General features: G+C 43.9%; 1 protein-coding gene across 1 annotated transcript; it reads right to left on the bottom strand.

Annotated features, from left to right (window-relative positions):
- Positions 1-11,564: 11,564 nt before the first annotated feature.
- On the bottom strand, positions 11,565-22,761 carry ZSWIM3 (zinc finger SWIM-type containing 3). The gene is made up of 2 exons (XM_075349761.1): positions 22,342-22,761; positions 11,565-14,879 (listed from the first exon to the last, which is right to left on the bottom strand). The coding sequence occupies exons 1-2, from the start codon at positions 22,530-22,532 to the stop codon at positions 12,788-12,790; spliced, it is 2,283 nt and encodes a 760-aa protein (XP_075205876.1). The 5' UTR covers positions 22,533-22,761; the 3' UTR covers positions 11,565-12,787.
- Between the last annotated feature and the right edge of the window lie 182 nt (positions 22,762-22,943).

The raw sequence follows: 22,943 nt of genomic DNA on the forward strand, positions 1-22,943 counted from the left end.
CTGCACTGCACACTATACACATCCCAACAGCTCTGCACTGCACACTATGCACATCCCAACAGCTCTGCACTGCACTCTATGCACATCCCAACAGCTCTGCACTGCACTCTATACACATCCCAACAGCTCTGCACTGCACTCTATACACATCCCAACAGCTCTGCACTGCACACTATGCACATCCCAACAGCTCTGCACTGCACTCTATACACATCCCAACAGCTCTGCACTCTATACACATCCCAACAGCTCTGCACTGCACACTATGCACATCCCAACAGCTCTGCACTGCACACTATGCACATCCCAACAGCTCTGCACTGCACTCTATACACATCCCAACAGCTCTGCACTGCACACTATACACATCCCAACAGCTCTGCACTGCACACTATACACATCCCAACAGCTCTGCACTGCACACTATGCACATCCCAACAGCTCTGCACTGCACACTATGCACATCCCAACAGCTCTGCACTGCACTCTATACACATCCCAACAGCTCTGCACTGCACACTATACACATCCCAACAGCTCTGCACTGCATACTATACACACCCACACAGCTCTACACTGCACACTATACACACACAGCTCTGCACTGCACACTATACACATCCCAACAGCTCTGCACTGCACACTATACACATCCCAACAGCTCTGCACTGCACTCTATACACATTCCAACAGCTCTGCACTGCACACTATGCACATCCCAACAGCTCTGCACTGCACACTATGCACATCCCAACAGCTCTGCACTGCACACTATGCACATCCCAACAGCTCTGCACTGCACACTATGCACATCCCAACAGCTCTGCACTGCACGCTATACACATCCCAACAGCTCTGCACTGCACACTATACACATCCCAACAGCTCTGCACTGCACTCTATACACATCCCAACAGCTCTGCACTGCACACTATACACATCCCAACAGCTCTGCACTGCATACTATGCACACCCACACAGCTCTACACTGTATATTATACGCACAGCACTGCACACTATACACATCCCAACAGCTCTGCACTGCATACTATACACACCCACACAGCTCGGCACTGCACACTATACACACACAGCTCTGCACTGCACACTATGCACATCCCAACAGCTCTGCACTGCACACTATACACATCATACACATCCCAATAGCTCTGCACTGCACACTATACACATCATACACATCCCAACAGCTCTGCACTGCACACTATACACATCCCAACAGCTCTGCACTGCATACTATACACATCCCAACAGCTCTGCACTGCATACTATACACACCCACACAGCTCTACACTGCACACTATACACACAGCTCTGCACTGCACACTATACAAATCCCAACAGCTCTGCAATGTATACTATATACACACACAGCTCTGCACTGCACACTATACACATCCCAACAGCACTGCACACTATGCACATCCCAACAGCTCTGCACTGCACACTATACACATCCCAACAGCTCTGCACTGCATACTATACACATCATACACATCCCAACAGCTCTGCACTGCACACTATACACATCCCAACAGCTCTGCACTGCATACTATACACATCCCAACAACTCTGCACTGCACACTATGCACATCCCAACAGCTCTGCACTGCACACTATACACATCCCAACAGCTCTGCACTGCACACTATACACATCCCAACAGCTCTGCACTGCACACTATACACATCCCAACAGCTCTGCACTGCACACTATGCACATCCCAACAGCTCTGCACTGCACACTATACACATCCCAACAGCTCTGCACTGCACACTATACACATCCCAACAGCTCTGCACTGCACACTATACACATCCCAACAGCTCTGCACTGCACACTATACACATCCCAACAGCTCTGCACTGCACACTATACACATCCCAACAGCTCTGCACTGCACTCTATACACATCCCAACAGCTCTGCACTGCACACTATACACATCCCAACAGCTCTGCACTGCACACTATGCACATCCCAACAGCTCTGCACTGCACACTATGCACATCCCAACAGCTCTGCACTGCACACTATACACATCCCAACAGCTCTGCACACTATACACATCCCAACAGCTCTGCACTGCACACTATGCACATCCCAACAGCTCTGCACTGCACACTATACACATCCCAACAGCTCTGCACTGCACACTATGCACATCCCAACAGCTCTGCACTGCACACTATACACATACCAACAGCTCTGCACTGCACACTATACACATCCCAACAGCTCTGCACTGCACACTATGCACATCCCAACAGCTCTGCACTGCACACTATACACATCCCAACAGCTCTGCACTGCACACTATGCACATCCCAACAGCTCTGCACTGCACACTATACACATCCCAACAGCTCTGCACTACACACTATACACATCCCAACAGCTCTGCACTGCACACTATACACATCCCAACAGCTCTGCACTGCACACTATACACATCCCAACAGCTCTGCACTGCACTCTATACACATCCCAACAGCTCTGCACTGCACACTATGCATATCCCAACAGCTCTGCACTGCACACTATGCACATCCCAACAGCTCTGCACTGCACTCTACACATCCCAACAGCTCTGCACTGCACTCTATACACATCCCAACAGCTCTGCACTGCACACTATACATATCCCAACAGCTCTGCACTGCACACTATACACACACAGCTCTGCACTGCACACTATACAAATCCCAACAGCTCTGCATTGCATACTATACACACCCACACAGCTCTGCACTGTATACTATACGCACAGCACTGCACACTATACACATCCCAACAGCTCTGCACTGCATACTATACACATCCCAACAGCTCTGCACTGCATACTATACACACCCACACAGCTCTGCACTGTATACTATACACACACAGCTCTGCACTGCACACTATACACATCCCAACAGCTCTGCCCTGCATACTATGCACACAGCTCTGCGCTGTATACTATATACACATCTCTGCACTGCATACTATACACACCTACACAGCTCTGCACTGCAGACTATACACATCCCAACAGCTCTGCAATGTATACTATACACACAGCTCTGCACTGCGTACTATACACACCCACACAGCTCTGCACTGCACACTATACAAATCCCAACAGCTCTGCACTGCATACTATACACACAGCTCTGCGCTGTATACTATACACACATCTCTGCACTGCACACTATACTCACAGCTCTGCACTGCACACTATACACAACCCAACAGCTTTGCACTGTATACTATACACATCCCAATAGCTCTGCACTGTATACTATACACACAGCTCAGCACTGAATACTATAAACACCTACACAGCTCTGCACTGCACACTATACACATCCCAACAGCTCTGCACTGCATACTATACACACAGCTCTGCATACTATACACAGCTCTGCACTGTATACTATACACGCAGCTCTGCACTGCATACTGTACACACCTACACAGCTCTGCACTGCATACTATACACACCTGCACAGCTCTGCACTGCAGACTATACACATCCCAACAGCTCTGCACTGTATACTATACACACAGCTCAGCACTGAATACTATAAACACCTACACAGCTCTGCACTGCACACTATACACATCCCAACAGCTCTGCACTGCATACTATACACACAGCTCTGCATACTATACACAGCTCTGCACTGTATACTATACACGCAGCTCTGCACTGCATACTGTACACACCTACACAGCTCTGCACTGCATACTATACACACCTGCACAGCTCTGCACTGCAGACTATACACATCCCAACAGCTCTGCACTGTATACTATACACAGCTCTGCACTGCGTACTATACACACCCACACAGCTCTGCACTGCACACTATACAAATCCCAACAGCTCTGCACTGCATACTATACACACAGCTCTGCGCTGTATACTATACACACATCTCTGCACTGCACACTATACACAACCCAACAGCTTTGCACTGTATACTATACACATCCCAATAGCTCTGCACTGTATACTATACACACAGCTCTGCACTGAATACTATAAACACCTACACAGCTCTGCACTGCATACTATACACAGCTCTGCACTGTATACTATACACGCAGCTCTGCACTGCATACTGTACACACCTACACAGCTCTGCACTGCAGACTATACACATCCCAACAGCTCTGCACTGTATACTATACACACAGCTCTGCACTGCGTACTATACACACCCACACAGCTCTGCACTGCACACTATACAAATCCCAACAGCTCTGCACTGTATACTATACACGCAGCTCTGCACTGCATACTGTACACACCTACACAGCTCTGCACTGCATACTATACACACCTACACAGCTCTGCACTGCATACTATACACAGCTCTGCATTGCACATTATACACACCTACACTGCACTGCACTGCACACTATACACATCCCAACAGCTCTGCACTGCATACTATACACACAGCTCTGCACTGCATACTGTACACACCTACACAGCTCTGCACTGCATACTATACACACCCACACAGCTCTGCACTGCAGACTATACACATCCCAACAGCTCTGCACTGTATACTATACACACAGCTCAGCACTGAATACTATAAACACCTACACAGCTCTGCACTGCACACTATACACATCCCAACAGCTCTGCACTGCATACTATACACACAGCTCTGCATACTATACACAGCTCTGCACTGTATACTATACACGCAGCTCTGCACTGCATACTGTACACACCTACACAGCTCTGCACTGCATACTATACACACCTGCACAGCTCTGCACTGCAGACTATACACATCCCAACAGCTCTGCACTGTATACTATACACACAGCTCTGCACTGCGTACTATACACACCCACACAGCTCTGCACTGCACACTATACAAATCCCAACAGCTCTGCACTGCATACTATACAAATCCCAACAGCTCTGCACTGCATACTATACACACAGCTCTGCGCTGTATACTATACACGCAGCTCTGCACTGCATACTGTACACACCTACACAGCTCTGCACTGCAGACTATACACATCCCAACAGCTCTGCACTGTATACTATACACACAGCTCTGCACTGCGTACTATACACACCCACACAGCTCTGCACTGCACACTATACAAATCCCAACAGCTCTGCACTGTATACTATACACGCAGCTCTGCACTGCATACTGTACACACCTACACAGCTCTGCACTGCATACTATACACACCTACACAGCTCTGCACTGCATACTATACACAGCTCTGCATTGCACATTATACACACCTACACTGCACTGCACTGCACACTATACACACAGCCCTGAACTATATAGAATACACCCACAGCCCTGCTCTGTATACTATACATACACAGTTCTTCACTGTATAATATACACACAGGGATCTGCATTGTATAATATACAGACAGCTATGTACTGTATATTATGCAAGCACAGCTCTGCAATGTATACTATAAACACACAGTTTTGCACTTTATATAATATACTCAGTTCTGCACTGTATACAATATACTTACAGTTCTGCTCTGTATATTATACACACACAGAACTGCCATGTATAGTGTATACACACAGCTCTGCACTGTGTACAATATACTCAGCTCTGCACTGTATACTGACTACTGGACGAAGCACAGTAGCTGCAAAACGCATGTCAGTGACCGTGGGGGTCGCCGCACCGATACCTTGGTTGGACATATTGTAACTGGTAATATGATGGGTGGCTTATATATCACATTCTGCTGTCTATACATCATTATTTACACCCAATAGGTATTATATATAAACAGTATATAGACTGCAGATTCTACTATTAGCTATATATTTGATAATTCTATTTTATTTTCCTTGCTATATGGTGGTGTGACATTTTCAACATAGGTGTCGTGTCCCCCATGTGAATTTTTTCCATCCGTCACTTGGGTGGTCCATTCGAATGTCTTTTTTTTATATGTATAAACATTTATTGTTAATAAAGATTTTTTTGAGGAAAAACCTTTTGTAAATTATGTTGCTTTCGGTTTTGTGTTGGTGTTACTATATGATGTAGCAAGTTTGACATAATTGTTGTGGTATTGGTGTCATATTTCAGAGCTGCAATGTTACTGGAGTATCAAAAAGCACAAGGTCTTCCATACTCAGGGACATGGCCAAGGTAAGGAAGGCTGAAAAACCACCACCTTTGAACAAGAAACATAAGATAAAATGTCAAGACTGGGCCAAGAAATATCTTAAAGCCCTGTGCGCACTAGAAAATGGAATCATCTTAAGAAAATTCCACAGGGTCTGAAAGATTACCGCACCTGCGGGAAAAAAAGCGCAAAAAATTCTCACCGAAATCCGCATGCGGTATGTTGCGTATTTGGTGCAGAATTGACGCCGGTTGTTCCCTGCGGGATTTCACAGTTCTCCCCGCTCCTGCTGTCCGTGGTGCTGAAGTCTCTGGGCCGTGCTTTTGTCCCACGCGGCTGCCTCCGGCGCTCTGCTGTTTGCGGGTCTATGGTGCTCACTGTGAGTGCCAAGTGTAGCAGAGCTGGAAGCATCGTGGGACATGTTGTGGATTACGTCGGACCTGGAGGGCTGTTATTAGGGGTTAATAAAGTGGTGAAAGGGGGCTTTTTTGTCTTTTATTTCAAGTAAAGGATTTTTGGGGTGTTTGTGCTTATTTAGTTTCACTTACAGTTTCGTGATGAGGGGGTGTCATATAGATGACTGACATCACTAAACTAGGACTTAGTGGCAGCTATGGTCTGCTTTCATTAACTCCTTCATTACCCCGATTGCCACCGCATCACGGCAACGGGAAGAGCCGGGAAAAGTCCGGGACTGTCGCATCTAATGGATGTGGCAATTCCGGGCGGCTACTGGCTGATATTTTTAGGCTGGGGGGCTCCCCACAACGTGGGGCTCCCCATCCTGAGAATACCATCCCCCAGCTATGAGGCTTTCTCCTGGCTGGTTATCAAAATTGGGGGGTGGACCGCACGCCGTTTTTTTTTTTAAATTATTTATTTACGCTATAGACCCGCCCACCGGCGGCTGCGATTGGTTGCACTGAGACAGCTGTCACTCAGCATGGGGGGGTGTCTGCCTGCAACCAATCACAGCCACAGGTGAGCAGGGAAGGAATGAATACGAGATGGAATAATGAGCGGCCGGCTCTGGAAGATGAAAGAGCCGCCGCGGGAGCAGTGTGACAGCCGCCCAGTCATCGGTGAGTATGAAGCGCTTGCTCCTACCCCTTTGGGCCAGAAGGGAAGTATCACCCTTGTGACTAGTCCCTGCACTCATTAGCATATGATAAAGGATGTTTAGAAATACTTTTTCTAAAGATCTCTATCTATTCTAGTGTATACAGGGACAGTTAGGCAAGGATTAGCAATATGCACCCAGAACTGCTCGTGGTTGTGGGTACATATTGCACCTACCAGGGAAAATCGGCACATAGTTGGCACTGCCACTGTCAAAATCCGCATAGTGTGCACATTTTTTTTTCCCCATAGGATTTGCTGGTGAATCACTGCAGAGATGTTATGAACATTTTCTGCAGCGAAACATGCAGAAAATCACAGGTAATCCACAGGAAATTCTGTCTAGTGCGCACAGGGCCTTAGACTGATTTTTCAAAGGTTTTATGGATTGATGAAATGAGAGTGAATCTTAATGGGCCAGATGGATGGGCCAGAGGCTGGATCAGTAAAGGGCAGAGAGCTCCACTCCGCCTCAGACGCCAGCAAGGTGGAGGTGGGGTACTGGTATGGGCTTGTATCATCAAAGATGAACTTGTGGGACCTTTTCGGGTTGAGGATGGAGTGAAGCTCAACTCCCAGACCTACTGCCAGTTTCTGGAAGACAACTTTTTCAAGCAGTGGTAGAGGAAGAAGTCGGTATCGTTCAAGAAAAACATGATTTTCATGCAGGACAATGCTCCATCACATGCATCCAACTACTCCACAGCGTGGCTGGCCAGTAAAGATCTAAAAGATGAAAAAATAATGACATGGCCCCCTTGTTCACCTGATCTGAACCCCATAGAGAACCTGTGGTCCCTCATAAAATGTGAGATCTACAGGGAGGGAAAACAGTTCACAGTGTCTGGGAGGCTGTGGTGGCTGCTGCACACAATGTTGATCATAAACAGATCAAGCAACTGACAGAATCTATGGATGGTAGGCTGTTGAGTGTTATCATAAAGAAAGGTGGCTATATTGGTCACTCTTTTTTTTGTGTTTTGTTTTTGCATGTCAGAAATGTTTTCTAAATTTTGTGCAGTTATATTGGTTTACCTGGTGAAAATAAACAAGTGAGATGGGAATATATTTTTTTTTTTATTAACTTGCCTAATAATTCTGCACAGTAATAGTTACCTGCACAAACAGATATCCTCCTAAGATAGCCAAATCTAAAAACCCCACTCCAACTTCCAAAAATATTAAGCTTTGATATTTGAGTCTTTTGGGATGATTGAGAACATAGTTGTTGATCAATAATAAAAAAACAAATACAACTTGCCTAATAATTCTGTACATTGTGTATACTCACAGTTCTGCACTGTATATTCTACACACACAGCTCTTCACTGTATATTATACACACACATTTCTGCAATGTATACTATAAACACACAATTCTGCACTGCATACAATATACACACAGCCATTCGCTGTACAGTGCCTTGCGAAAGTATTCACCCCTTTGGCATTTATGGTGTTTTGCTATCTTACAACCTGGAATTTCACATTTTTTTCTTTATTTTTTGTTGAGGGTTTGCATCAGTTAATGCAAAGAACATGCATAAAACTGAACATTCGACTATTTTATATGGTGAAGCAACAAAAAATATCATGAAATAACTAAAAACTTCAGTGTGCATAACTATTCACCCCCCTAAAGTCACTACTTTGCAGAGCCTGCAAGTGGCTTTGGATAAGTCTCTCTGAGCTTTCCATATCTTCCCACTGGGATTTTGCCCATTCCTCAAGGTAAAAGAGAGAGAGATGAGCCGCTTGCAGTGTTTGAATGGCTCTCACTGGGGATAAAAACAGTGTTAGGCCGCTTTCACACTTGCGTTGAACGGCATCCGTCACAATGCGTTGTGTAACGCATGTGACGGATGCGTTGTAAATAGTGTGATATAAAGGCAACGGATTCCTGTGAAATAACGTGTTGCGTTAAGCCGAGAGAGAGCCCCCATCATCACTGCATACACCCCGGCACTACCGCACTCATCATCATCACCGCGCACACCCCGCCACTACCACACTCATCATCCCCATACACACCCCGGCACTACCGCCCCCATCACCACACACACCCCAACGCTACCACACTCATCATGACCGCACACACCCAGGCACTACCGCCCCCATCATCATTCACGCACACACCCCGGCACTACCGCCCTCATCATCATCACTGCACACACCCCGGCACTACCGCCCTCATCATCATCACTGCACACACCCCGACACTACCGCCCTCATCATCATCCCTGTACACACCCCGGCACTACCGCCCCCATCATCATCCCCGCACACACCCCGGCACTACCGCACCCATCATCATCACTGCACACATCCCGGCACTACCGCACCCATCATCACCGCACACACCCAGGCACTACCACCCCCATCATAACCGCACACACGCAGGCACTATTGCACTCATCACCGCATAAACACCAGCACTACAGCTCCAATCATCACCGCACACACTACCTCAGTGACGTTCCCGCTGACAGCGCGACAGTGTTCTACGGCCGCTCCTATCAGCTTCATGTAGCAGAGCTGGATGCGTCGCGGGACCTCGTGTGGATTACGCCGAACCTGGAGTGGTATTTGGGGGTTAATAAAGTGGTGAAAGAGGGTGTTTTTTTTTTATCTTTTATTCCAAATAAAGTATTTTTTCGGCTGTATGTTTTTATTTATTTTCACTTACAGGTTAATCATTGTGGGTGTCCCATAGACGCCTGCCATGATTAACCTAGGACTTAGTGGCAGCTATGGGCTGCTGCCATTAACTCCTTATTACCTCGATTGCCACCGCACCAGGGCAATTCGGAATGAGCCGGGTAGAGTCCCGGGACTGTCACATCTAATGGATGCGGCAATTATGGGCGGCTGGAACGGAGACATCTATTCAAGACACAGACTCTGTAATAAATGTAGGAAATTTTAATGGTGAGGTCCATGTGTTTATTTTATAGGAAAAACGTTTTTTAGTAGTTTAGAACATCACAACAATGCTCATATATAATGCCCTCCAATGAACAAATAGGCTTTTAGGTGCAAAACAAAACAAATACATCTTTAGAAAGACATTTTTCATACAAAACGTGCACAACTTTATATCAGGTATTTTACTTCAATAGAAATTAATTTCACATAAAAAAAAAATCAGATAATTTAAAAAAATCTACATAAAATGAATGTAACTATAATTTACTCAAAGTTCTACAGTGAGACGTAGGAGCCATCTACCTTACTGGTCAACATAACGGGGGGACCTTTCTATTCAATGCCAATTTTCTGGTCTTTGCAAGGAGTTGGTGCTCATAGTAGTCTCTGAAGGTTGTGTCTTTAGGCTTATTATTATCCTGTAAGGACCACCCCCTAGTAAATTTTACCATAAAAAATTAATAATAAATAAAAAGGCCGATGTCTGGAACTATATGGTAGATTTAACCCTCCCCCAAAAACATCTGAATTGACGATAAGTCTTTAAAAAATGAAATGCGTTCAAACAAAATCTCCTAACTTCAAACCCGACCATCTAGTAGTTGTTAAAGTTTTACTAGGGGACTATATTTGCTTGGAATCCAGCCAGAAAGGATATGTGGGAGCATCTATGTAAACTGTACCATTCGCCTGTACTAAAGGGTTTTCCTTGGACTTTGATATTGACGACTTGGCCTTAGAACAGACCACAAATTTCCGATCAATGGCCACAAAGCAAACTTATAACATCTCCACTGATCGCGCCTTCTTTAATATTTACCAGGTACAGCACCATAGATCGTATAGTCTTCTACAACGGAATATGAATGCACTGTAACATCAGGCAATCACTACAAAATGTACCAAGCTGTGCCTGCTAAACAGTGAATGGTATGTGGTACTAGCCAAAATGCCACTCGGCTAAATAGGTGTGACAAGAGATTCATTCCCCTCACTAAAGTGACATCCTAAATCCCAGAAAACTACTTTGAACATTATATCTAGGTGTTGCGCAGTGTCTGGAATTACGCCGAATTCTCTGGGCCTCTCCACAGTTTGAGCATGTCGTACTGGCCACATCATGTAATAGTGGCTGCAGAGCGAAGGAAAAAGTAGTGTATATATATTACATACATTTTTTTTTATTTATCCCCTTCATTGCAGAGATATTATCATGTAAAGTTTGTTATTTCTGTAACGTTCAACAAGGTGTTACCAAAGATTTGTCTCTGGGGGAGTGTACTTTTTCCTTGAATAAGGCTTACCAATCATATGCAGGTGGCAGCATACAGGGAACAAAAGAACCCCCCCCCCCCCCCCCCCCGTTCACTGCAGCTACAGAACAGATACAACAGAGCATTGCAAACCTTTCCAGAGCTCATCTCACAGTGCACACATGCGCACACACACTGACTGCTGTAAGATTAGATCTGGAAGTGTTTGTAATGATACATAGCTCAGCTCTGCTGTATCACTCATTGTTCAGTAGCTACAGAGATCAGTGACCAGAGAGGAGGGAGTCTTATTTTCTCCACTATTGCTCCCTCCTTATTACTGGTCAATCTCCCAAATGGAAAGAAGTACATGCCCCAGAGACAAATATCTGGTAACAGTTGAACTCTCAGCTAAAATGTCCAAGGAGAAGGCATAATAAAAAATAAATAAATAAGATCTGTTTTACTAAACTTTGCAGCTACAAGTCAATGATGTGAACACAAAGAAAAAAGGGGGAGTCTTGAATGCAACCATGTATTTTTGCAAATATCAAAAAGTATGTTTTTATTAAGAATAAAAAGAGCAATTTACAACCATCATAAAAATTTCTGTGCCATTTATTGTAATCAACATAACTGGAAGCCTGGAAATTTACAATACATGTTGAGAATTAAATAAAAAAAATTATGGGATTTGTTTGATTCAATGGGAATTTTTTATGCAGCATAATGTGTGAACCTGTCTTTTCCTGGACCATGACTCATTGTTTGAGATCTTACATGTGCTTTTTTATGATTGTTGTAAATTGCTCTTTTTATTCTTAATAAAAACATACTTTTTGATATTTGCAAAAATACATGGTTGCATTCAAGACTCCCCCTTTTTTCTTTGTGTTCAATGTTATTGTTTGACTCTGCAATATAAGTTCTAAATAATGAAAATCTGGAAGTGTTTTTTCTAAGTCAATGATGTGGCATGGGTAACAGGCGCCAACTGGTGATAGGTCATCTTTACCCCATCAGGCTTGGTAAAAACTTGTAATCTATGGTTAACAGGCGCCAACTGGTAATGGGTCATCTTTACCCCATCAAGCTTGGTAAGAACTTTTAATCTATGGTTAACAGGCGCCAACTGGAAATGGGTCATCTTTACTCCATCAGGCTTGGTAAAAACTTTTAATCTAAGTACCCACTTTACGGGAAACTTAAAGATGCTGTATTAAGCATTTTCCATATTCTAGAGTTGCTTAAAGTCAACTTAAAATAGATGAAGTGTTCAATCAAAGGAAGATTGAGTCAGACAAATATCTAAATGTATTGATCAGGAGTCATTTTTAACTCAAAGGTGATTTAGGATCAAGCCTACACAGCTCATAGCCAGAACTGTTTTCCCCTTCTATTGGCTCCATCTTCACCCAGCGGTAAGGGAGCTCAGGCGTCTTTTCTTCTTTTGGACATGGTGATATGCTGCTTGAGTCACTGTGCCACATATCAGCCATCGTCTGTAATGCAGAAATCCTTCTTTGCATTTCTTCTACATCACACTGCATGAGGAGAATATACAATTCCTTAGTCAGACTCTTAATCATGTCACTTCTTGACGAAGTTTCTGCCTTAGTGTTAGCATAGTGCAAGACCTTACTATACACGTTGGGGTCCGATATGGGTTCCAAATAGCTCTTCCGCCACCTGAGACTCACCATGTTCTCTTTCACTGGCTTTTGGTATACATAGAGCATGCTAAAAATGTGACGACATGGCAATTTGTAGCCCTTGTTAAAATAGCATGAACAAGAGTAATCACTTAAAGACACGCTGTGGGTGTCTTCTAGGATCTGGACAGTAGTGAAACCAGTTTTCTCATTGATCAGATGAGTAGATGTTTGAACTACTTCCCACTCTTTTGAACACAACTCAAAGGCAACATCATTGCAGACCTCTTTAAGGGGCAGTAGCATTTTATTTTTTAGTCCATTTGGTTTCCAGGCATCCAACTTCGGTTTTACAATGAGTTCATTGTTTTCATTAGTACATATTGTTAGATTAGTACGCATTTTTATCCGGTCAATGGCTTTCTTCCTCTTAAGTTTATAAGCGTTCCCTGGAGCAGATGGAGCAGCCTTCAGTGCAGGCAGGATAGGGCACATTTTCTTAGTTCCGGACAGTTTAAACCGATTCTTGGAAAAACCTGGAGATGCCCCCTTCTTCCTCTTCCCTTCTGTGTTGAAACAGTCTGCTGACTTAAGAAACTCTTGGATAGCTTTTTCAATTGAGCTCTGATTTGTAAGGCAATTGGAGATAGTCATATCGATCATTCCTATGCTGTCCATGTAAGTTCTACAAGAAAGCACGCCTTTCTTTACATGCACGTACCACAGAAGTTCATTTGAAAACCACTCTCTGCAGAGTTTCGTATAGAGGTCTTGGTCTATTTTGTTTTCAAGTCTTGTAGCCAAGAAGCTTATCTTCTGAGGAGTGGCTTCATAAATGGCCTCCTCGATCCACTGATGGACATAGTACCTAAATTCAGCACATCCTTTGGTCTTCTTTTCAATGAGGCGTGATGTGTGATACACTGAAAGTAAGACCTGCCCTGATGGAAATGCTTCCTTTAGAACATCCACATGTTTAAATGCTATATCTGTATGGATAACTTTTACTTTTGACCAATCAGAATTGAAAAGTTTAAATGATTCCAGCACTTTGGAAATGTTCTTAGCATTTTCTTCTTTTAAAAAAGAAAAGTAAACTATTTTAGCCATGCGTTCTTTGGTTTCCACTACAAAGGTATACAGAATGTACCCAATTTTGCTAGAAACTTTATGAAGCAAAATGCTCTCTGGAAACTTTTGGAACCAGTGACTCATAGTACTTGTTTGGAAACATAGTTGCTCCACTTTGTTTTGAACTCCCATAATCAGCACTGATTTTGAGCCAGGGTCTCCTTTTTGGAAGTCTTTAATGAAACCATCTATACGTGAGAAAGCATCTATGGATAGTTCTTCATCTCTGGAGTCATTGTTGATGGCAGGTGTAGGTTCACTATTGCTTTCATCAGCAATTTCTTGCATTTCTAAAGGCAAATCACTCTCAGGCTTGATTGAGGATTGGCTGTCTTGTTGAACTTCCTTCTGGGCATTTTTCTTCTCGGGAGACAGAGATAGACTATTGTTGCAAATCTTTTTATTAGCGACCTCCGAGTCAGGTGATAGGTCTTCTCTTGTTTCAGGTGGATGAACGAGAGATGCTTGAGGCAGAGAGGTCTTCTTGGGATGTATGTGAGTTGAATATTCTTCTTTAATCACCAAACGATCTAGGTCCATATCGTACTGAAGAATAAAATAGGCTGGACAGACGAAATTATGGGGGTTTCTTTTTTCATTGTGTCCCTGAAGTGTGGAGCAACAAAACTTCACCTCTGTATATCTGAAAGACAGAAATAAATGCCAAAGGTTACATGACAAAACAGTGGGAGAGAGGGTTCTCTCTTCACAGTAGTGATGGCTCTCTAATTGGAAAGGGGGAGTTGCTGCTATTACAATTACACCCTCCTACCCCTCAAGACATTTTCAGAGGTCAACTTCCTGGACCTTCACAGCCACAAGGGTAACCCACCTGAGCCAAATGGATGAAGTCATCACTTTACCAGGAAGATTAGAGACAAACAATTCATTGGGTGGCACCAAGTGTGATTAGCGAGGTATCACTCTACTTTTCATTATGCCACTAAGACCATTTTACTTCAAAGTCTTTCAAAATGGCACGTGTCTCCCTGCTTCCCCCCCATAGGTCTTTCTGGCCTATCTTGTGATTTTATTTTATCACAATAGTTGCAGAGGTCACAAGATGAGGTCACATATTAGGAGACCAGAGTGATAGGGCACAAGGAGGCTAGAGAAGGGGTGCTGATTGAGTTAAAGAAGGAGCTACCCTCTCACAACCATCTACATTCCGCAATCGCTATTGACTGCAGAATGTAAAGGGTTGAACAGGGGGGATTGGTGCTAGCAACATACTTTGCAACTGGTTGGCAGCCATACTACAGTGGCATGAAAAGGTTTGGGCACCCCTAGTCAAAATTACTGTTATTGTGAACAGCTAAGCAGGTTGAAGATGAATTGATCTCTGAAAGACACGAAATTAATGATGACACCTTTCCTTTGTATTTTAGGGGAATATATATATTATATATTCATGTTTTGCATTTTTTAAATTAACGAAAATGGGTCAATTCAAAAGTTTGGGCACCCTACACAGTTAGTACCTAGTAGCACCCCCTTTGGCAAGTATCATAGCTTATAAACGCTTTTTGGAGCCAACCAAGAGTATTTGAATTCTTATTTGAGAGATTTTCATCCATTCTTACTTGGAAAAGTCTTCCAGTTCTGTGAGATTCCTGAGTAGTCTTGCATGCACTGCTCTTTTGAGGTTTAGCCACAGATTTTCAATGATGTTCAGATCAGGGGCCATTGTAAAACCTTCAGCTTGCACCTTTTGAGATCGTCTATTATGGATTTTCACATGTGTTTAGGATAATATCCATTTGTAGAAGCCATCTTCTTTTCAACTTCAGCTTTTTTACATATAGCGTTATGTTTGCATCAAGAATTAGTTGAAATTTCATTGAATCCATTCTTTTTTCTACCCGTAAAATGTTCTCCATGCCATTGGCTGCAGCAGATTGATCCACCCCCATGGTTAATGGTTGATGAGTGTCACGTCCCAATCTGAGTCCGCTCCTGCGACTTCTGCTCCGATCGCCAGACGACGCCATGTTCTCACCATGGATAGTGCTGGTGATGGGAGAGGAGTCGGTGCCCGTGGCTCTGCGGAGCACAGGCTCTGCTCATCCACTAGGCTAGGTTTCGCTGGAACCTACAGTACCACTGGCTGACTGTAGGTGGCGTGTGTCTCCCGGCTGAAGTGGCCAACATTCACCTGCAGCCTATGGGAAGACACCACACCCTTCTTATTCCCTCTACTGTCACATGATCACTGCCAGTGATAGTTCTGTTCTCCTGGCTCATGTGCTGTTTGTATTGTGATTCCTGTGCGCTGACCTTGCTTGTGTTTGACTACCCTCCTGCCTGTCGTTTTTGTACCTTACTGCCAATTCCGTATTTGACCCCTGCTTTGTCTCCTTACTACGCCCTTGCCTGTCGATTCTGTTCCTGTTTTGCATCTCCTGGATTTTGACCCTGCCTGACGACCACGGACTACAGTCTACCACAGGTAGTGATCTCTGAGGCTCTGTGTAAATCCAAATCCCTGTACAGGGGTTAAAGGGTTGCAGAGTTCTTGGGGTCCTGCTTTGTGAGCGGCTTTTCACTAGATTCCCCTTACAGCAAGTCTGAGTCTGTGGCTCCTATCAGGCATTACAATGAGATACTCTTTTCTTGAAATTCTGTGTCCTTTTTTCTCCACATCAATCATTGTGGCAAAAGAGTTCTTTTTTAACCTCATCGCTTCACAGGACTTGTTTCCAAAATACATCATCTTCTTTAGATGTTCTTTTGTATACTTCTGACGCTGAATTTTATGGTAAAAATGCAGGAGAGGTTTTCTTCTGATGACTCTTCCATGAAGGCCATATTTGTGCACATGTCTCTGAACAGTAGAACAATGTACCACAACTCCAGAGTCTGCTAAATCTTCTTGAAGGTCCTTTGCAGTCAATCAGGGGTTCTGATTTGCCTCTCTAGCAATCCTACGAGCAGCTCTCACAGAAATTTTGCTTGGTTTTCCAGACCTTATCTTGACCTCTACTCTTCCTCGTAACTGACATTTCTTAATTACATTTCAAACTGAGGAAAGGGCAACTTGAAAACACTTTGCTATCTTCTTATAGCTTTCTCATGCTTTGTGGGCCTCCACCATTTTCATTTTCAGAGTGCTAGGCAGCTGCTTAGAAGAAGCCATGGCTGCTGTTTTTTTTTGGCACAAGGTTAAAGGAGGCTTGGTTTTTATAAAGCTATGAAATTTGCATCACCTGGCATTTCCTAATGATGGTAGTGAACAAGCTATAACCCTAACAGGCTAAATAAGGTCTGAAATCTTGGTCAAAGTTATTTGAGCACACAAATCTCCAAGGGTGCCCAAACTTTTGCATCAGCCCATTTTCCTTTTTGTAATTTTTAAAATGTAAAAGATGAAAATACATTTTTTTTTGCTTACAATGCAAAGGAAAGGTGTGATCTTTAACTTTATGCCATTTGGAGATCATTTCATCTTCAACTTGCTTAACTGTTCACAATAACACTAATTTTGACCAGGGGTGCACAAACTTTTACATGCCACTGTATATAGCCTACACCCAATACTGATGGCACCAACTCTGCTTCTGAACTGACTCCATCACTGTACCATACATGTCCAGCCGATGTGGGGTGGGGGGGGTTAAAGAAGTGTCAGCTCAAACAGACAGTATAACACATTTCCTGGTATGGGATAATGTTATTGTACAAAAATTAAAGTAGATTATTTAGTGTTCCAATTGTTGTACATAGCTAAGTTTCATCAGCATTCTGGCCACTGATTTTTCATGGACCCACCTCAACCATTAATGATTTACATCACTGGCTTGTCTAAAGGCCACTTCACACATAACGAGATCGCTAACGACATCGTTGCTATGTCACAGTGTCTGTGACGAAACAACGATTTCACCAGTGATCTCGTTATGTTTGACATTTACCAACGATCCGCCTCTGCTGTGAGATCGTTGGTCGTTGCTGAATGTCCTGGGCCATTTTTGGCTCGTTTGAGTCTTGCTGGGCAGGATGTATCTGTATGTTTGACACCCACCAACGATCTCGTTAACGACCTAGATGAGAACTTAAAATGTGACACGTAGGCGTGTAGTTGCATCACCTTTTCCGCGCCCCCTCTGCACCGATTGGTTGGCGCTGAGAACAGTACTGCGTTCTGATTGGTTATCGCTTCATGCTTTGTTCCTATTTGAGCCTTGCTTTGAGGATAGAACCTGCGACTACACCCGGATTCATTCGTACTTTGTTCCCGATTGCTTGCTTTTCAGATCGAAGCTGAAGTCGCAGGTTCTATCCTCAAAGCAAGGCTCAAAAAGGGACAAAGGATGAAGCGATACAAAGTTGCCTTCTAGGCCGGCTGCCTAATCAGAATGCAGTATTGGCCACCAATCGGAGCGGAGGGGTGTGGAAAAGGTGACGCATATGCACGCCTACGTGGCTTACAGCGTCAAACACTACGCCCCTATTCGAGGTCGTAATCATTACATAGCTGCTCTTTGACAGGGTCCCAACGACCAACGAGATCGTTATACAGGTCGCTGCATCGTTACTAAAGTCGTTGGGAAAATGACTGTGTGACATCTCACCAACGATTTAACAACGATCCGGAAACTGTGACGTAGTAACGATCTCGTTATGTGTTACTGGACCTTAAGTTTCTCTACAGACAATGCTTATTCTAAAGCTTTGAATCAACAGAGGTGGAGGTGGGATTCAGAAGTGTGTATACAGCGATCAGGAAGGCAGAGATGGTAAGGAATCATGTCTACCTTCTCTATAGGCCAACTTTGACAATCCGTTCCCTGCTCCAGTGCCATTTCCTTGAAGCTCCTGACTTGGCAATGACGTTTTAAAACCTAACTGCTGAGTAATATGAAGAACGGCCTGATGTTTTAAATCAGTTCTCTCAAAGCTTAGTTTCAGGGCTTCAATGTTCCTAGCTCCCTACAGATGGTGCACTACTGATAGTTTGGACCAGTTGCATGGTGGTGCCGCTGGCCCAAACTATATGCACGCCACTATTGTAACCAGAGGCAGCTTCGCCTTTGCAGCATCGGAGCGAAGCAAGGAGAATGAAAATGCAATGAGGCCAGCGTCAAAGAAGCACAAACTGTATAGCAAAGAGCTTATACACTGGAGATCAAAATTAGAGAGCAATGTATGATAATTAGCTTTTTTCAGAAATAATGTAATCTACAATGATCAACATTTGAAGGTTTTGTGTAAGGGGTGCACCGTGCCACTAGAACAGTGTTTTACAAAAGATCCAAAGTTTATCAACATAAAACCTATATTTTGCCCAAAACGTGATAATTAGAGAAGAGCAATGACTGTAGCACAGAGAAAGATTCTAAGTAAATTTCTGAAAGTAACAGTCACCAATCAGTAGGACGTGTACAGGCCTTTGCTTTGAATGACTACAGCACATCTGCGGCCACAGGATCACTAGTCTCTCACACTGCTCTGGTGGGATTTTGGTTCACTCTTCTTCCACAGTTCTTTTACGGTTGTGGGTTTCTTGGCCATAACTCTGTCACCAAGGATTTTCCATTGGGTTTAGATCAGGACTCTGGGCTGGCTATTTCACTGTTCAATGTTTTCTGTTTCAAGGAACTGCTTTACCCGTTTTGCTGTGTGACAGGGGACATTGTCCTGCATTAAAATTGCTGGCTGATTGATTGATGAATGCAAGTAAATAGCCACGTGTTGTTGAAAAAGGTTCTGATACACATTTACATTCACTCTGCCATGTAGCTGTATGAGGTCCAACTCCTGCTGCAGAAAACATTCCCCAAACCATGACACTTCCTCCATCACCTTTCACTGACTTAAAACACTATGTTCAGTCTTTCACCAGTTTGTCAAAGAACATAATGTTTCCCATCAGACCCAAATAAATTGAACTTGCTTTCATCACTAAAATGAACTGTGAACTACTTCTCCTTTGTCCACACAACATGCTAATCACCAAATGTCAGTCTAGCCTTTTGATTCTTTGGTCATTGAAGAGTGGGATTTCAGTCCAAATACTCTTAAACGTTGTGACACTGTATGACGAGACAGATCCTTACCCTGTTCAGTGCTGAACTGGCGAGTGTTGAAAAATTACCTATGGAGATTCTCCGCATTATCCTATGCTCTCTTGCATTTGTCTTTTGAGGGCGACCAGCCTTCTTGGGGAACTTCGAGTTTGTGATGCTGTAAAGATGCAATATTCTTGAAATCACAGACTTGGAATGACCAACTTCTCCTGCTATGACTGATAGGGTCACCTCTTTTACCTTCACCTGGACAACCTGTTGCCGGAGGGTTTCAGTCACTTTGGAACGGCACACCATTTTTGCTAATTCAGTGCAAACTGGAAAGTCAGGCTGCCGGTTAGACTGGAGTCACACTTGCAAGTGACTCACAAGTATTACGCGCGAGTCTCGCATTACCTCACCCGGAACAGCTGCACACTCTCCAGACAGGAACGTCTCAGTTGCATAGAAATAAATGCAGCCGACCGTCTCCTGTCAGGAGAGTGTGCAGCCTTGCTGGGTGAATAATGCGAGCCCCACATGAGTCACTCACAGGTGTGACTCTGTCAATAGGGTTTGTCAGTTAAGGAAATCAGCACTAGGTGTCAGATTAACCCAATAACTTGCAGGTATCTGAAAGTGTTCTCTAATTTTGATCAGTGTTCTTTTTCATTTATCTCATTTACATGTTTATTATGTGCTTTGGAATAAATTAAATTTATGAAAATAAGCTTAAAATACTGCTAGTTTACTCGTTAGGATATAATCCCATAGGACTACACAATGACCTTAACATTTAGGAAATTGTGTGTTCTCTAATTTTGATCTCCAGTATACATGCTGCGCTCCTTGAAGAAGAGACCAGCCATCGCTGACAGACAGCAGAGGTAACCAGTTACCTAAGCAACAAGACAATAAGGCTACTTTCACACTTGCGTTGTGCGGCATCCGTTGCAATCCGCCGCCTTGAGGAATTACGGTAACCGTTGCAGGAAACCGTTTATTCCTCATAGGCTTCTATTAAGGGCGGATTGCAACGGATGGTCTTGCGTTGCATCACCCCTGCGACGCATCAGTCGTTTAATGACTGACAGTCGGGCGAAACGCGCAATGTAACGTTTTTTTGTTGCCGTAAAATAACGCACTCCGCAGGATTCCGTCGGGCTCCGTTAAGAGGCATAACGAATGTCTATGGTGCTGGATTCATCATGCGTCTGGTGACGGATTCCAGTGCAGGATTCTGTCATGTTCTACTGAGCATGCCCAGTATGTCCAGCAGAACGTTATGAATCGTGTAAAAGCATTTCTAGTCTCTCTCTCTCATCTCCTTTCCCAGCTAAGGAAACATAAAAAACAAAAACAAACGCAAAACGTTCTTTCACAGGAATCCGTTACCTTTATTACCACACTATTTGCAACGCATCAGTCACAATCGTCACACAACGCACTGTGACGGATGCCACACAACGCACTGTGACGGATGCCACACAACGCACTGTGACGGATGCCACACAACGCACTGTGACGGATGCCACACAACGCACTGTGACGGATGCCACACAACGCAAGTGTGAAAGTAGCCTTAAATGAAAAGTGAGAATGAAGGAAGGGGAATTTTAGGAAGTTGCAAAGTTTCTTGTTCTTATAAGCACTTTGCAATTTTACCTAAAGAACTTGAGAATAACCCTTTAAGTCATCAGGAGGTTCACAAGTAATTAAAGGGATTGTTCAAAACGTTTAAAAAAAAAGACAGCAGGAAACATGAGAAAATAATTACCGATACTCCCATCACTATGGAAACACCACATTTGTCTTTGTGATTCTCTGCAGCAATGATCTCAAGTACACGGGCCACGACCGCTGCAGCCAATCACTAATGTATATTTATATTCTTGTACCTGACATAACAACTGCAGGAACTAAAGAAAGACCTACAGGGTCTAACAAAGGGTTGCAGGGTAACTTTATTTTCCCAAATATTCCATAATTGGCTCTTTTCTTCCCAGACAACCCCTTTAAGTGACAAAGAAAATCCCCACAAGCTATTAAGGACCTTTTATGAAGAATTTATAGACAAGCCCCCCCGCCCAGGCTCCTTACATTACATCTGGCCGTATGTGGATGTGGGACTTGCTATTGTGGTGGCGGACGGACATGCTGCTGTGAATGCTGTAGTTGCATTGGGTATCCTTTTTGTGTGCGGTGAAGCGCGTCTGGAATTCCGCGTAGTTGACGAACCATGCGCCCTGCTTCATGGTTTGCAGATCATCAGCGCTGCTGGGTTTCTCCATGGATGTGGCTTTCACCTTATATGTTTAAAGGAAATGTAAGAGCATAAGAAAGTGCCTTCTGTCCAGCTATCATACATTCAGTCACTATGGAAACGGTCTGTGTGGCTTCACATGCATCCTCCACTAGGCTGAAAGACGCAGCTCTCATTGCCTCCTTCCTTACTCCATGCTACTCCTCTTTCTATAGCCTGCAGAGCAGCACGGCATCCGGTTCCCCCAACCAATCTTATGTCCGTCCCCTTTAACAACGTTTTTATATCAGAACGTAGCCACCGCCTATAAAATCTCACCAATCATAGGAACGGTTACAAGGCCGCTCGGAATTAAACCAATCAAAAACCACAATACGTAGCACGTGATGAAAAAATTACCCAATCCAACGCCGCCAATAAAAAGGCGGAAAGCAGTCAC

This window comes from Anomaloglossus baeobatrachus, chromosome 5 (genome assembly GCF_048569485.1).
Source record: "Anomaloglossus baeobatrachus isolate aAnoBae1 chromosome 5, aAnoBae1.hap1, whole genome shotgun sequence".
Taxonomy (NCBI): Eukaryota; Metazoa; Chordata; class Amphibia; order Anura; family Aromobatidae; genus Anomaloglossus; species Anomaloglossus baeobatrachus.